General features: G+C 38.3%; 1 protein-coding gene across 6 annotated transcripts in view; it reads right to left on the bottom strand.

The window, feature by feature from the left end:
• LOC124872277 (rab GTPase-activating protein 1) overlaps positions 1 to 17,479 on the bottom strand; it is a 92,637-nt gene that overhangs the window by 17,918 nt on the left and 57,240 nt on the right. For all 6 annotated transcript variants that reach the window (XR_007039238.1, XM_047372065.1, XM_047372068.1 and 3 more), the window contains 8 exons: positions 15,486 to 15,560; positions 13,300 to 13,425; positions 12,990 to 13,133; positions 9,952 to 9,993; positions 9,405 to 9,533; positions 4,991 to 5,083; positions 4,089 to 4,199; positions 3,679 to 3,783 (listed from right to left, as the gene is read on the bottom strand). Coding sequence is in view for 5 of the 6 variants with exons in the window: in XM_047372065.1 (XP_047228021.1) it covers positions 3,679 to 3,783; positions 4,089 to 4,199; positions 4,991 to 5,083; positions 9,405 to 9,533; positions 9,952 to 9,993; positions 12,990 to 13,133; positions 13,300 to 13,425; positions 15,486 to 15,560 (825 nt within the window). In the remaining variant the exon portion in view is untranslated. The remainder of the gene's footprint in view (positions 1 to 3,678; positions 3,784 to 4,088; positions 4,200 to 4,990; positions 5,084 to 9,404; positions 9,534 to 9,951; positions 9,994 to 12,989; positions 13,134 to 13,299; positions 13,426 to 15,485; positions 15,561 to 17,479) is intronic.

The following is a 17,479-nucleotide window of genomic DNA, read 5'->3' as shown; positions in this document are numbered from 1 at the left end:
GCATTGACCCTGCCCTTGATAAAACACAGTGGACCAACACCAGCAGCTGACACGGCACCCCAGACCATCACTGACTGTGGGTACTTGACACTGGACTTCTGGCATTTTGGCATTTCCTTCTCCCCAGTCTTCCTCCAGACTCTGGCACCTTGATTTCTGAATGACATGCAGAATTAGCTTTCATCCGAAAAAAGTACTTTGGACCACTGAGCAACAGTCCAGTGCTGCTTCTCTGTAGCCCAGGTCAGGCGCTTTTGCCGCTGTTTCTGGTTCAAAAGTGGCTTGACCTGGGGAATGCGGCACCTGTAACCCATTTCCTGCACACGCCTGTGCACGGTGGCTCTGGATGTTTCTACTCCAGATTCAGTCCACTGCTTCCGCAGGTCCCCCAAGGTCTGGAATCGGCCCTTCTCCACAATCTTCCTTAGGGTCCGGTCACCTCTTCTCGTGCAGCGTTTTCTGCCACACTTTTTCCTTCCCACAGACTTCCCACTGAGGTGCCTTGATACAGCACTCTGGGAACAGCCTATTCGTTCAGAAATTTCTTTCTGTGTCTTACCCTCTTGCTTGAGGGTGTCAATAGTGGCCTTCTGGACAGCAGTCAGGTCGGCAGTCTTACCCATGATTGGGGTTTTGAGTGATGAACCAGGCTGGGAGTTTTAAAGGCCTCAGGAATCTTTTGCAGGTGTTTAGAGTTAACTCGTTGATTCAGATGATTAGGTTCATAGCTCGTTTAGAGACCCTTTTAATGATATGCTAATTTTGTGAGATAGGAATTTTGGGTTTTCATGAGCTGTATGCCAAAATCATCCGTATTAAAACAATAAAAGACCTGAAATATTTCAGTTAGTGTGCAATGAATCTAAAATATATGAATGTTAAATTTTCATCATGACATTATGGAAAATAATGAACTTTATCACAATATGCTAATATTTTGAGAAGCACCTGTACATCAAATACTGACTGTTTTTACAGGAAAAGATTGCTAATGGAAGTGGAAATCTTGAAGGTGTTTTAGTGGATAGATTTTACATCTTGGGGAAAGTTTGTCTTTAAATAATAAATGAGACAAATGAGTGAACATGTTCTGTAAGGGGATGATGAATATAAAGACAGACTGCCTGTACTATCTGAAGGTCGATATTTGGAAAAATTGACAGAGATAGAAAATAGAAATTTTTTTTTTTTTACCTTACTTACGTAAGGAAAAGCGTAATGATTTAGAAAATAACTGAGGTCAATGTCCCCTGAAGGATAACAGCCGACTGGAGGATAGACAGCTTTACTTTTAAAATCAACTGATGTTGTTTCTGGTATTGATCACAACCTGCAGAGTCTTGACTCTCTCAATAATTTATTTATAAGTAAAATTTCTCTCTATTTACCTTCTAACTTTGACATCAAGAGATATTTTCTGAATATTTATTTGTTAAAAGAGAGAAAATATTTTTCTAACTTTAGCTCGTCTCTTTAAATCTTAAATCCAGAATAGGACCAAAAATTATTCTTCCCACATTAAAAGCTGTGAATCAACAAGAGCACTTTTCTCTCTCTGCTGTTTTCTCCTATTCTTCATTTATAGATTATTGCAAATGTTGCTGCAGTTAACTTTGGGTGATTTTATTTTTCTTCCACCCGGGCTCAGTGTCTCAGCGTTGAACCGTGTCTCCTTCCTGGATGAAGCCAGTGATGCAGATATTGCTATTATTAACTATATGTGGTCTTTGCTTTTCCCTCCAAGTTTCCTGTCCTTTCAACCTTCTGCCAGAGTTGGGAGCTCCAACTGAACTAGAGGATTCTTCCTGTTAAAAGGGAGTGGTTCCTTTCCACTGTTCCCACGTGCTTGCATAGGATTAGGAATTGCTGAAAAGTCAAGGCTTGATGCCACTGACTGGGCTTTCCTACACAAAAAACTCCCAAATAGCATTAAATGTTAAACTGTATAGTAATATAATTTGGATAGAATTAGACTATAATTGTTTCTGAGTCAGATTATGATTGGATTGTATTGGATTTATTTTTTATAACTGGATACATACCTCATACCTAAGGACAATTTCGACAGTGTTGTGAATTTGTGTTAAAAAAACATAAATAAACTGAATCAACCTGATTCATCTCTTTAACTGAGAAATGTAATTGAAACTGTGGGTATCCTTCCCCTCAGTCTGTGAATATACACGCGTGGACAACATTGTTGGTAGCCCTCGGTTAATAAAAGAAAAACCCACAGTGGTCACAGAAATAACTTGAATCTGACAAAAGTAATAAGGAATAAAACTTCTATGAAAATGAACAAATGAAGTCAGACATTGCTTTTCAAACATGCTTCAACAGAATTATGTTAAAAAATAAACTCATTAAATGTGCCTTTTCCAGACGGCATGTTTCAGCTCCTTCCAAAGATGCTCAATAGGATTTATATTAAGGCTCATAGAAGGACACTTCAGAATAGTCCAATGTTTTCCTATTAGCCATTCACGGGTGTTTTTAGCTGTGTTTTGGGTCATTATTCTGTTGCAAGATCCATGACCTGTGTCAGAGACCAAGCTTACTAACACTTGGCAGCACATTTCTCTCTAGAATCCCTTGATAGACTTGAGATTTCATTATACCCAGATGCAGCAAAGCAGCCCCAGAACATAACAGAGCCTCCTCCATGTTTCACAGTACGGACAGTCTTCTTTTCTTCATATGCTTCCTTTTTCCATCTGTGAACATAGAGCTGATGTGCCTTACCAAAAAGTTCAATTTTTGTCTCATCTGTCCAAAGGACATTCTCCCAGAAGCTTTGTGGCTTGTCAACATGTGGTTTGGCAAATTCCAGTCTGGCTTTTTTAAAATTTATTTTCAACAATGGTCTCCTTGGTCATCTCCCATTAAGTCCACTTTGCCTCAGACAACATCGGATGGTGCGATCTGACACTGATGTTCCTTGAGCTTGAAGTTCACCTTTAATCTCTTTAGAAGATTTTCTTGGTTCTTTTGTTACCGTTCCTATTATCCGTCTCTTTGTTTTGTCATCAATTTTCCTCCTGCGGCCACGTCCAGGGAGGTTGGCTACAGTCCCATGGATCTTACATTTCTGAATAATATGTGCATCTGTAGTCACAGGAACATGAAGCTGCTTGGAGATGGTCTTATAACCTTTACCTTTAACATGCTTGTCTATAATTTTCTTTCTAATCTCCTGAGACAACTCTTTCCTCTGGTCCATGTTAAGTGTGGTACACACCATGTCACCAAACAGCACAGCGACTACCTGTAGCCCTATATATAGGCCCACTGACTGATTACAAGAATGTAGACACCTGTGATGCTAATTAATGGACACACCTTGATTTAACATGTCCCTTTGGTCACATTATTTTCAGGGGTACCATCATTTTTGTTCAGGCCTGTTTTAAGAGTTTATTTTTTTAAATAATTCTGTTGAAGCATGTTTGAAAAGCAATGTCTGACTTCACTTGTTCATTTTCATAGAAGTTTTATTCATTATTACCTTTGTCAGATTCAAGTTATTTCTGTGACCATTGTGGGTTTTTCTTTCATTAACCGAGGGATACCAACAATTTTGTCCTCATATGTAACAGGTTACTTTAAGCATCATTTAAACTCTTTACAGGTTTTCTTAAACAAGTTTAAGAAAGAGAAGCCTTGTAGCTTTGCTCTAACCTGTGCAGACTCTTCTTCCAGCCGTCTTTTCTCATCTTCAGAGTCAATCAACTTTTGTTTGGTCAGCAGCAACTCTTTATTCAGAGCGTCTGCCTTTTCTTCAGCCTGACGCAAACAAAAACATACAAGAAGAGACAAAAGAGCACAATGCTGAAAAGGTTGTTGAAAGTTTGTCTCGTCGTACCTTCATTTTTACCTGTTCTATTTTAAAAAGGTAGGTCAACAAAATGCCTGCACATAAATCTGCAACCTGCATCTTAAAGGGCTTCAGAGATATTAGAGAACATAATATTGCATGCAGGTTTTTAGACCAAAAATAGAGGCATAGCTTCTGCTTTGAATCTGCCACAAATGTATTACCTTTCCTAAGTAGGACACATCACATTACACACACTGTTCTGGTGGCTTACATTGTCCAGGTCTTTACGAAGGGCTATCTTGCTGCTAACTAACTCGTGTGCCAGGTCATCATTCTCCTGTTCCAAACGCATGTTGGCCTCTTGCAAACGACGATTCTCCCGCTGGACACAGGATGGAGAGGGAGAAAAAAAGAGACCAAAAAAAAAAAAAAGAATATGAAGAAAAAGGAGAGAAATAATAAAAACACCAAGGAGCAGAACAGTGAAACAGAAGAGAACACACAGAGAAAGGAAGAACCATTAAAGAAAGAGGAAGTAAAAGTGAAGAGACAGCAGCAGAGGGAAAACAAGTTAATCATAAAGAGTTTTATATGAATGTTTAGTCTACTATTTCTGGCTCAGTTCTTTCTAAATAACTGTAATGATTTACTGAGCTCCGGTAAGAGTTTAAATGTAGTGGACGAGGAAACTAAACTGAAACATAACTTGTTTGTATATCATTAACAACAGACAGCTAAACTGAAAGCTGACATATAGCTGATAAGCAGGGATGGACAAATGGAAGACAGGATCATGTTTTCTACATCAGCAGAATCTTTTCCCACTTTTTTAGTTGGTTCGTATTAGAAACAACATTTAAATACTCTACTTTATTTAATTTGTCTAATATACCTTGTATGATAAAAACACATTACATTGTATTTTAAAATTATATTATAAATCACATACAAAGACAAAAAGTTACCTTAGTGGTTGAGTTAAAAAAAAGAACTCTTAAAACGTACAAACATTCAACGACTTTTTTAACACTGATATCAATATTGTACACCATTTACCTTGCAATTTTTATGTTATAGGTTAGACATACTCAAGTTTCAATATGAAAGAAGACATCATTGAGTTTTTTTCTGAAATAACGGTACATGCTTTCTCTGCTCTGTGTGTACTTCTACCTCATATCTCTCAATGGGGGCTTCTTGTTGCTCCTGCTGCTCCCGTATGGTGTGGTACTCCTTCTCAAATTTCTTCAGCTTCTTCTGGCTTATCTTTTTTTTTTTTTTAGCAAAAAGAGTCAGAAAAGCAAACATTTAGTAACTGAACACACTGGAGAGGGAACAATATCGAAATTAACCAGCTAGCTTGATGGACATAGGGAAGAAGCTACTGCAGACGGTCTTGACAACAACTCTTACTTGACTATGAAAAACAGTAGATTTATGTAGTGAATTTTGTCCAGTTTGTAATGTTCTTTTGAACTGAAAAGCGGCTGAAATGCTGGGAAATATGTCTACACAGTCAAGACTATATTACAGAATTTGCAAGAATCAGGCAATTTAAAGCTTAAGTGTCCTAAATCTGTGATTGGGTGGTTGTAAACTCATGAACCTGCTCTGATCAGTGAGTGTGCCGTATCCAACGTTATCGGGTTGCACCAGCAACATAATTCTTTAGAGTGGATGCTGAAGTCAAAGATACTTTGATACGTTGCAGTAGGTATTTAAAAAATGAGGTCAAAGCAATCACACAGATGGAAGAAGATATGTATAAGGAAAACTGTTTCCTATAACATGTCAAAATAAGTCTGCAATTCATTCAGGCTATGAAAAAGCAAGAGAGAGCAAGACTTTGAGTAGATAGAAAAGCTGAACAGAATAGACTACTGTTTACACTTATTAATGCAAGCTGTGGTATTGCTAATATAATTGACTAATGTCGTAATATTCTGAATGCTGTTCTTATACCTACTCATAATATCACACCTAAAGATAAATCATAAGTTCAAAATCAGTTCAAAATCAGCACTGGCAGGTCAAAAGAAATCAGCCCCAAACTCTCATCAGGGCCTCTCAAGCTTTAATGGGTGGAAAATGTTTATTTACAGAAAACATGACAAAAATCCATTTTAATACTAAGTTATTATGAACAATGTTTATTTTTTAAATAGGGTTCAAACACCACGTGAACCTGCCTGTGCACATGAGTCACGAACAGATGCAATCTTCCTGAACTTAGCTGAACCTAAAAACACAAAAAGCCATAATCGTGTAAATATTCAACACAAATTGGAAGCAGCAAGCCTTAGTTTATGATGTCAAGGAAAAGTTAACTGGAGCTTAAACTTTGAAACACATGAAGTAGGACTGAAAATGTGGATTGTTATTTATAGGAAAGCGCTCAAATAGCATCTGAGGTTACTGTTAAACAGCAGTGTGTGCTGATAATGAGATCTCAGAAGACAAGCAAAAGCTGACTCAACAGTAAGACTGCAGAAACAAAGGGACAGAGGTTTCTTTGCTCCAGAAGGATGTTTAAAAAGTTCATACATAAAGCTATTGTTTAAATCCGGTTGTATCATTTTATTTAGGTGGTTACAACACGTGAATCAATTGTTTTTTTCAAGATTAATGCACAAAATCTGGTGAGGGTTTTTCGCTACTTTATCTAATAACTGACTAAATAGACCTAATCTATTCAATTTACAGTATCTCCAGAGAAGAGAAGTCACATTTCTGCCATTCACAGCTTTTATCCCTTTGGTTGCACATAAAAACCTAACCTTCTCAACCAGGGGTACCCAAAATGCGGTCCACAGGCCATTGGCAGCCCTTGGAATGATGCTGTGCGGCCTGTAACCACAACTCAAAAGTGGTACAATGGTATGTCGTGCCAGCACAGTCAATTGATGCAGTGACACTCACACTGTCAAAGGTACCAAAAGGTGCCTTAGTGACCATGGTGTTACTGTACTGGATTGGACAGCAAATTCGCCTAGCCTGAACCCCATAGAAAATCTATGGAGCATTGTCAACAGGAAGATGAGAGACACCAGACGCAACAATGCAGATGACCTGAAGGCCGCTATCAAAGCAACCGGTGCTTCCATTACACCTTAGCAGTCAAAATAGCAGTAAATTTAAGAAGCATTGGCTTGCTTTAATGCTAAGCAATAATACTTTTCTATTAATTACTGAGAAGAACCCTTTTGTAGCTAAATATAGGGTTACAAAACCCGTAAGACAGAAAACTAAAATGAGTTTGATAAAAAAAAAAAAAAAAAACTTCTTCTCTGCCAATTTAAATAATCTATTAATAAAATCTTCAGGGCAATTTGCAGTTAGCGGGTTTAGTGATGCTAAGGTTGCTCTACATAAGGAACAAGAAGAAGGAACAAGAAGAAGAATCCTAAGAGACATAAGAAACTGAGAAGATAGTAATTTTCACTTATCCGTTTTTATTATTTACCAGCTATGACTTATAAATAAGTTTGCCCTGAAAAGCATACATGTGACTATGATCTATGACTGAAATAAATAGCTGCAGACATTTTCCTCCCACTATCCTTCAGCCTGTTTATCCTTATAATTTAAACCTGGGTCTACATATGCAAAATAAATTTCATCTTTCCATTTGTTCACCAAAACCTTTTAAGATCAGTTATTTATTGAACCCTTGGATGTTTATTGTTGACTTTCAGTTGCAATTAAAGGTTATTCATGAATCCCCTCTTGACTTCATATGGGACCAAAGTAATGATTTGGACACTTTTAATGTGTCTACTACCTCTTCAACCCAAAATAACACAGAAAGCTGTAACCTACCTAAAAATATAAGAGAGTAACTCATTCTCATTTAAAACAGATCCTTCCACAAATGTCCAAATTTTTCTGGCCTGCTTGCTAATGATGCACGGATAAGTAATGTATCCGATAAACTTGTCAAGGACATAGTCGGTTCTCTTTGAAACAGTTTTTCTTAAATTTCTTGAAAGTTGAATTGCTACCATCCTGATTTTCATTTTAAAACTTTAAGCGAGGAAGGAGTCAAAATGTCACTTCGTGCCCAGAAAGACAGAGGTTAACAGAGTTATAGCAAAATATTTTACAATGGTAAGTAAGTGCATGGATAACTGGTCTATGCGTAGATCTATTGAGCTTTCCATTTAATTCAAAACAAATTAAATGATTTTCTCTTGCAGTAACATTTTTTATTGTTTTGTTTTTTCATTAATTGTAAGTAGCAAAACAATCTGTGTTACTGAGGTCAAATCCTGTTTTCAGCTGTTCAGATGATTTAGGGCTTACACTGATATGAAGCTCATATAAACCTGCATCTATGTGCAAAAGGGTGAAATCTTGCAAAAATCCCATTCTAAAAGGGCCCACAGCACCTTTGGTAGTCCAAAACCTTAATGTAGTTCTTGTGAAATCGCTCGTTTGGATTTTTCCTAGAGGGATATTAAGGACTGGCAGAGCACAAAGTGGGACTGCACATATACTATCTTCCACATTTTACCACCGAGTGTCTATAATGCCCAAAGTATTACGATTTATTTAATTCAAGGATCAAAAACAATCCTAATCTGATGGAAATAGAATCCACTACATTATTTTTGAAACAATGCAGTAATTGTTTGATTTGCACAAATTACCGTCCAACAAAACCTTTTATGGTGCTAAATCAAAGCAACTAAATCATATATTTAAACTGTGTAAAAAAATATCATGACATCTGACAAACACTAACAGAAGTGACTCAGTCAGAAAGCCCAAACATTAGCCAATAAGGCCAACGTTAATCCAGCCTTTTAATCCCACTGTAATGACATCCAGTTCTCAGATTAACCAAACCACCCTCATATTAAGAACTGAGGTCAATGTGTCAAATAATTTACCACACTGTGCAAAAACAACATCAGTGTATTTCACTAAAATGTGTTTTAAATTTCCTTCACATTAGATGTTTAAATTTACCAAATCAATAAAATCCAATTGTAAACAAAGCAAAAGCAATATAATTTTTATGTGGGTGCTATTATTGAGCTTTTTTTTGCCTTATCAGAAGCTTCTTGAGCTCATTTTGATTTATTTTTAAGGAATTGATGCCTCAGGGTGAGTAACTGGAGCATGTTCAGACCTGTACAGTCGCTCTGATTTACTTCCTCTGCTGGACGAGCTTTAGAGAGAGCTTCCTCTGCTGCCCACCCGAAGAGTAACAAGTTGACACCTTTTTTTTTTACTTCCTTACAGAGTTTGTGGAAAGAAATGTTCCTTCATAAAGTTACCTTCAAAGTCAGGTCCTCTAAACTGGGCCAGACTGTTCCAATCAGGTCAGGACACAGGTGTGAGCGTTTAGGAGAGGGATGTGAGTGTCTGGTGTGTGTGTGTTTGATTATATGTTAGTTATGATAAAGCTCAACAGTGACCCCTAGTGGTATTTGAGCGGCATTGCTAGATAGCACAGCTTTCATACGACATTTAACATTTTGAACATACCTAAAGATTGATAAATAAAATAAGAAATTACATACAGCATTTTAAAGTCAATAGATGAGAAGTACCATAAGCCATTTTTTACATTTCAACTCACTTTCATGCTACAGGCCAGCTCCATCAGTTTCTTGGCATTTTCTTCTGAGCGGTACCTCTTCGGGACCGGGACGCGAAAGAATTTGAGAGCACCTTCAAAGTCCGTTTGCAGTAGATCGTCTTTTGACGTCTAAAACAAAAAAACAAACAACATATATAATGTTTATTGAAACAGAGACTTGAAACTCCCAATTAAAAACTGCTTGCTAACCAAAAGTTAATTTCCTTTCTTTAGCTCTGAAAAGTAACACTATTTTAAAACCAGAACTCTGGTTTGTTAGAGAATGACAAAACAAATTATAAATAAAATGATCAACCAAAATAAAAGAACAAAATTGCTCAAATCTACCTGAACCAGCTTTAAAAGTGTTTTCAAAGCAAATCTTTGGAAGTAAATCTTTAACAAAAAGCATACTCACTCCTTCCAACACAAAACAAAATGGTGACTTTTCCCTAACGCTTGGTCTTTTATTGGCTGAGACTGTACTTTAGTTTATGCTTTCAAATGTTACTGTTGGGTGTGTCGGTACACCTGATTTAATTCTTACCTTCAAAAGGGCCAAGGCTACATTGAAGATCACACTAATACCCTGAAAAACAAAAGGGTTGAGGTTTAGTTGATCTGAAAGAGTGTATTCATTTTTCATTCATTCATTAAAACTATAGAAGAACAAAGTCTTTTATTTAATTAAAACATTTGTTTAGAATAGCTGTTTAGGCTTTGAATTAATGGGTATTTACAGAATTTGTTTTAGATCACCCCCATTTACAGCACTTTAGCTACTGTGTTAGGATAATCATATTCAAAGATCATATTTCTCAGAAGCAGATATCCTGTATTCATCTAAAATTTCCCAGATCTTAAGACTACTCAAGCATCACACCAGCATCACTTTATAACTGACTAATAAGCTGTGGATTTTCCAAACTGTTAAGGATGAAACAATCCTTTCAATAAACTCATAAAGCGTATTAGTGTCACTTCTTGACACCAGATACAGAAACATTTTATCTGGTACCAATCTAGACCTGCTCACTTCTCTGGATGTGTTCACTTTCCCTGTTGTGTGTACTTAGTTGCTTAAAGGGGACATATCATGTAAAATACACCTTTTCAGCCCTTAAATATATTTTGTTGTGTACTTGGAGTATGTAGAAGTAGAGAAAAGTTGAATTTAGTCTCTCCAGATGCTGAGTAGATATCTTTATATTCTGCTTGGGTCATAATTTTCAATTCGTTCAGTTTTCTCTATTCTCCATTATGGTTTTTTTAACTATTATGTCATAGTATTTGCTGCAGAACTATTAAACAAGGTCATGAACCTCCAGCTAACCACTTTCGCATATCCGCCATTTTTATTACCATCTGTGATTTTGCAGTCCAAGCTCAAGTATGCTGAAGCTGCAGGTGGATACATCAGAATGTTTGATTGTTGGGTGTATTAGCCCACACAATTCATTCACCATCCCCCAGCATCAGAACCTCTGCCAAAAGCCTGGTAAAATTTGAATTTTCATGGAAATCTACCCACATCAGTGGGGAAATTCATCTTCGTTTGCACAAAGCACTTCAAGGACAAGCTCCAGCATCAAGAAGGATTTGCTAAAAGACGTCTTTTGAATAAAGGGTCAGTTCCTTCTGTCTAATGATGGACAGAACATGGCGGTAAGCCGCAAAAAACGCTAAATCAACAACAAACATTATTTTAGACATTAATTTATTGTGTGTTGATAAGACATTCTGGCCATTGTGTTGATAGCAGTAGCATCGTGTGTTAGTGCTGTGTGCTGCTTTTAGCTCCTTGAGAGAACTGATCTCCAGTTTTTGTAAAGCTTTGACCTGCCAAAACCAATTCTTGCCAGCTCTGATTTATCTTTCAATAAACATTGGAAAAATCTTTTATAACATTAGAGTAATCAAACCCGTCTTATAATTGCCCGCCAGATTTTCGCATGTCTCCGCTGGTGTTATGAGCTCCAAATCTTTGAGGTTGGTATCAGTCTAATCCTAAGCTCCCTGCATATATTCCCTATCAAATTCAAGCTAGGACTCGAGCTGGGCCATTCCCAAATATTAAACCTACTTCCAGTCTAAAAGAACACAAAATAAAAGATTACTTCAATACCCAAATCTGTAAAGGGTATGAATAATTCTGGGCTTTACTGTATAATGTGAGAATGAATAAGAATTGCATTTAAAATATTTTTCCTAACCATCTTCCCTGAGGGGTCACTAAATACAAGTTATGTGAGAAGAAGAGGTGACATAAGAGGGCAATAGGTTTAAAATGGGATTTTACTATAAGAAAAAGACAAAATGATGGGGTTAACATTTAAAATATTATTTTTGTATCTTGTATTGGCAGTTAGCATGGTTAGCATTACAGAAACAGCTGTTTGTGTGTATTCCCTGTAGATTGTAGATCCTTGATTTAACCTAAGATATCCAAAAAGCTGTCAATATTTCCAAATGCAGCATGTTCTATAACAGACTAATATAAAGAGCCCCAAAGGACAAAGGAGATCAACTTTGAAGTAACACCTTCAGCTAAAGTCTTTCTAGCAGCCCAACTGGGCATGATGTAGAAAATACTGTTTCCCATAAAACAGCTGTGTGCCTCTCGGTGCACCCTCCGAGTTCATCTTTAAACACATTACTGATAATTAAAATAGCAAACTTCTTCACACAGTAACAGTTTTCACACCGAAGAGCATTGCTGTTAGCGTGACCAAGTAGAGCTTACATATGGTGCATTCAATGATCACAAAAAATATCAGATTTTTGCAAGTTTGACTAGCTGATGCCAGCAAGGTTTTTCAGACTTTTTGTGCCGACTAAAATTAAGAAAATGTAATCACTGGAAAGATGAATCGATGAAATCTGGCTCATGATGGGAGAATGTGGCTTTTATACAATACTGAACAGCTTAATAAATGACACTGTGAGCTTAGTTTGGTGTCGAAATCAGCGCAACTAAACAACACATTTTCCCAGAATAGAGTAAAACTTCAGGTACAAGTGAATCAAATTAGTTAATGGACTCTAAAGACATTTTCTCTAAAGTTTTTCTTTTTATCTTAATAGTCATTAAACCCTCTGGAGGTAGTAACTAACATTTGTCCCAACATGTATTTGTCCCCCAATATTTTCAAGAACACTGGAACGAAATGACTGAGAACAAAGTAAACAATTATCTCATGAGGAAAGACGAGCCGTGTTCTCTGTTGAGCAAACATCAACTGCAGTTTTCTTGTTTCTAGCAAACAACCTGATTTACAAGAATACAGGAAAATAAAGATCCTTCTTCTTCTTCTTTATGAATTATAATATGGATTAAACGTAATCTTTAAGAGAGAAAGGAAACCACTTGAAGTCTGGAAAGGTGATGTAATAGTAAGTAAGTCAGCTCTCTTAGCAACGTTACTTTAAAGACCTTTTCTAACATGTAACGGGCACTTTAAAGTCGTATTAATTCAGCGTTAAAGTGTGTAAACAGAACTGCTTTACAGTTAAAAAGATCCTGCAACACCACAGTAGTTTCTCCTGTGAACTGTGACCACTATGGAGTTTTTTTGTAATACCAACCTCACACAGTAGCAGGTCGATTATATGGAAGACCATGTAAAGAGGAAACTTGGCTGTGAAGAGGGTCAGGAACCACTGTGAAGCGTACATATGAGCCTCTAGACCGACATTCAGGAAATGGTTGTACAGATCTGGTATGTACTCCTGATGACGGCAAAAAAAAAAAAAAAAAAAAAAAAGACCAACAGAAGAGAGGAAGAGCATTAAACAGAGGAAGAAGACAACAGCAATTAAGAAAGATTTCACATAAACAACAATTTGCAGAATTATGGGAAACACGACCTGAGATGTGGAAATGTGACACACAAACCTGCATGAGTCTTTCAAGCTGGAAGAACTTGCAGTGCAGATCCTCAAAGTTCTGTTTGAACAAGTCCCTGAGCCCATAATCAAACATGATCTTCACCAGAACACTGAACGCTTGCTCTTCTGGCATCTAAAGAAAGCACAAGATCCGGTTATGAATGTCTAATACTGCTTCAGATGTAAACACTACAGGTACTTGTGAAATTACTAGGATTGCTAAAAATAGCTGCATCTTAATAACAATGTTCCTTCACGTTCAAATTTAAAAGTACAAATAAAACCTTTCATTGTGAATACTTATGTCATGCAATAAAATGCAAATTAATTACTTAGAAATCACACAATGTGATTTTCTGGATTTTGGTTTTAGATTTCGTCACTCACAGTTGAAGAGTACCTATGATAAAAATTAGAGACTTGTACATGGTTTGCAAGTGGGAAAACCTGCAAAATCGGCAGTGTATGAAATACTTGTTCTCCCCACTGTAGGTAGGTAGGTAGGAAGGTAGGTAGGTGTAGGTAGGTAGGTAGGAAGGTAGGTAGGTAGGTGTAGGTAGGTAGGTAGGAAGGTAGGTAGGTAGGAAGGTAGGTAGGAAGGTAGGTAGGTAGGTAGGAAGGTAGGTAGGTAGGTAGGTAGGTAGGAAGGTAGGTAGGTGTAGGTAGGTAGGTAGGAAGGTAGGTAGGTGTAGGTAGGTAGGTAGGAAGGTAGGTAGGTAGGAAGGTAGGTAGGTGTAGGTAGGTAGGTAGGAAGGTAGGTAGGTAGGTAGGTAGGAAGGTAGGTAGGTGTAGGTAGGTAGGTAGGAAGGTAGGTAGGTAGGTAGGTAGGTAGGAAGGTAGGTAGGTGTAGGTAGGTAGGTAGGAAGGTAGGTAGGTGTAGGTAGGTAGGTAGGAAGGTAGGTAGGTAGGTGTAGGTAGGTAGGTAGGAAGGTAGGTAGGTAGGAAGGTAGGTAGGTAGGTAGGTAGGTAGGTAGGTAGGTGTAGGTAGGTAGGTAGGAAGGTAGGTAGGTAGGAAGGTAGGTAGGTGTAGGTAGGTAGGTAGGAAGGTAGGTAGGTAGGTAGGTAGGAAGGTAGGTAGGTGTAGGTAGGTAGGTAGGAAGGTAGGTAGGTAGGTAGGTAGGTAGGAAGGTAGGTAGGTGTAGGTAGGTAGGTAGGAAGGTAGGTAGGTGTAGGTAGGTAGGTAGGAAGGTAGGTAGGTAGGTGTAGGTAGGTAGGTAGGAAGGTAGGTAGGTAGGAAGGTAGGTAGGTAGGTAGGTAGGTAGGTAGGTAGGTGTAGGTAGGTAGGTAGGAAGGTAGGTAGGTAGGAAGGTAGGTAGGTAGGTAGGTAGGTAGGTAGGTAGGTGTAGGTAGGTAGGTAGGAAGGTAGGTAGGTAGGTAGGTAGGTGTAGGTGTAGGTGTAGGTAGGGAATGAAGAAGCAAGGAAGGATGGACACAAAGGCTGAAAAGGAAGAAAGGACACAAACAAGTGGGTAAACAAGGAAGGAGGGACACAAGGCAGGAAGAAAGGAAGAAAAGAATAAAAAGGACAGAATATAGATAAAAACAGAAAAATAAATGAAGTAAGACACAGGGAAGGACACAAAGACAGAAGAACATAAAGAAGGAAGGAAGGAACGAAGGAAGGAAGGAAGGAAGGAAGGAAGAAATGAAGGATAGATAGACAAAGACTGGATGTAAGACACAAGGATGAAAGGAACAAGGACAGATGGAAGGAAAAAGCAGACATTTACATAATAGGACAGAAAATAAAGTAAAAAAACACACAAGATTTTCCAAATTCTTTCTATATTTTTTCAGACCTGGAAAATACTAAAATCAGATTCCAGAGTTTTCCACTGTGCTGGAACCCTGACAGACTAAGTATTTGATGGAGGGGGGTGGCCAGATACAGCCTTAACAACCCCCCCTCCTCCTCCTTCAGACACCCTGTAATAAACTTTCTGCTCCTGATTCCTGTCAACATCCCTGAAATTGTTCAACAACGCCACAAGGGGGCAGTGCTGGACTGCTTCTTTACTTGAATGACACAATGAGTAGGCAGAAAACTCTGATTATCACAGAAATTATATTCATACTCAAAAAATATTGTTACAAATTTGATCTAACTTTTAAGGATTATTAATTCAAATAACTAATCTTCCAGTGTTCGTTGTGGCTCTTGTTTTCCTGGACTGTGCTGGTGTGTCAACTCACATGCAGCAGCAGCACTGCAGCCAGGAAGGACTGTCCCTGGCAGTAGCCAATCTCCTGATCATAAACAGAGTAAGCCTAGACAACGTGAAAGACAAAGGCATACCATTAGTAAAGGCTTTTCAGCCTGAATTAGAAACAACTTTACAAGTGGACAGAAATCAAAGAAAGTACTTCATTTACATGTACAGGGGTTGGACAATGAAACTGAAACACCTGGTTTTAGACCACAATAATTTATTAGTATGGTGTAGGGCCTCCTTTTGCGGCCAATACAGTGTCACTTCGTCTTGGGAATGACATATACAAGTCCTGCACAGTGGTCAGAGGGATTTTAAGCCATTCTTCTGCAGGATAGTGGTCAGGTCACTGCGTGATACTGGTGGAGGAAAACGTTTCCTGACTCGCTCCTCCAAAACACCCCAAAGTGGCTCAATAATATTTAGATCTGGTGACTGTGCAGGCCATGGGAAATATTCAACTTCACTTTCATGTTCATCAAACCAATCTTTCACCAGTCTTGCTGTGTGTATTGGTGCATTGTCATCCTGATACACGGCACCGCCTTCAGGATACAATGTTTGAACCATTGGATGTACATGGTCCTCAAGAATGGTTCGGTAGTCCTTGGCAGTGACGCGCCCATCTAGCACAAGTATTGGGCCAAGGTAATGCCATGATATGGCAGCCCAAACCATCACTGATCCACCCCCATGCTTCACTCTGGGCATGCCACAGTCTGGGTGGTACGCTTCTTTGGGGCTTCTCCACACCGTAACTCTCCCGGATGTGGGAAAACAGTAAAGGTGGACTCATCAGAGAACAATACATGTTTCACATTGTCCACAGCCCAAGATTTGCGCTCCTTGCACCATTGGAACCGACGTTTTGCATTGGCATGAGTGACCAAAGGTTTGGCTATAGCAGCCCGGCCGTGTATATTGACCCTGTGGAGCTCCCGACGGACAGTTCTGGTAGAAACAGGAGAGTTGAGGTGCACATTTAATTCTGCCTTGATTTGGGCAGCCGTGGTTTTATGTTTTTTGGATACAATCCGGGTTAGCACCTGAACATCCCTTTCAGACAGCTTCCTCTTGCGTCCACAGTTAATCCTGTTGGATGTGGTTCGTCCTTCTTGGTGGTATGCTGACATTACCCTGGATACCGTGGCTCTTGATACATCACAAAGACTTGCTGTCTTGGTCACAGATGCGCCAGCAAGACGTGCACCAACAATTTGTCCTCTTTTGAACTCTGGTATGTCACCCATAATGTTGTGTGCATTTCAATATTTTGAGCAAAACTCTTACCCTGCTAGTTGAACCTTCACACTCTGCTCTTACTGGTGCAATGTGCAATCAATGAAGACTGGCTACCAGGCTGGTCCAATTTAGCCATAAAACCTCCCACACTAAAATGACAAGTGTTTCAGTTTCATTGTCCAACCCCTGTATTTGTATTAGTTGTGGTTTTGGAGAATGGAGAATATAAAGAAAAACTGTACATTCACATCTTCTACTGTATTTGACAGATTATTAAAAACATTTCCAAATTGTTGATGACAGAAGATCTTTAGAACAGCTTATGAGTAAACACAAAAATATAGATTTCAAAGGATGCTGACCAACTGCAATCAAAGTTATTCAAATCCCATTGTTTAAAATAACAAAGTTCTCCAACACTCAGATCATCAGACCTATCCTTGTTATTTAATAAATATGAAGCCAAAAAGGGATGAATTATGATGATTGGATACAAATAAAGTGACTCAGAGAGCAAAATGTTTAGGAGAAATGCTCGTATTTATTCAAGCTGATACTGATACAAAGTAGATAATTTGGGGGAAATTGGCTGTAGTGGCCTAGTGAACTAGAAACATCAAAAATACAAAATGTGGATCAATCCATACACACAACAAAGGGAGAAACCTGTGAATTATTCAAATGCACCTCAGGAGCTCCTTGTCTGAGAGGAGATGAATGCCCTTACAAGAGCTA

The sequence above is a fragment of the Girardinichthys multiradiatus genome, chromosome 8 (genome assembly GCF_021462225.1).
Source record: "Girardinichthys multiradiatus isolate DD_20200921_A chromosome 8, DD_fGirMul_XY1, whole genome shotgun sequence".
NCBI classification, from domain to species: Eukaryota; Metazoa; Chordata; class Actinopteri; order Cyprinodontiformes; family Goodeidae; genus Girardinichthys; species Girardinichthys multiradiatus.
This window is presented reverse-complemented; position numbering and strand designations above follow the sequence as displayed.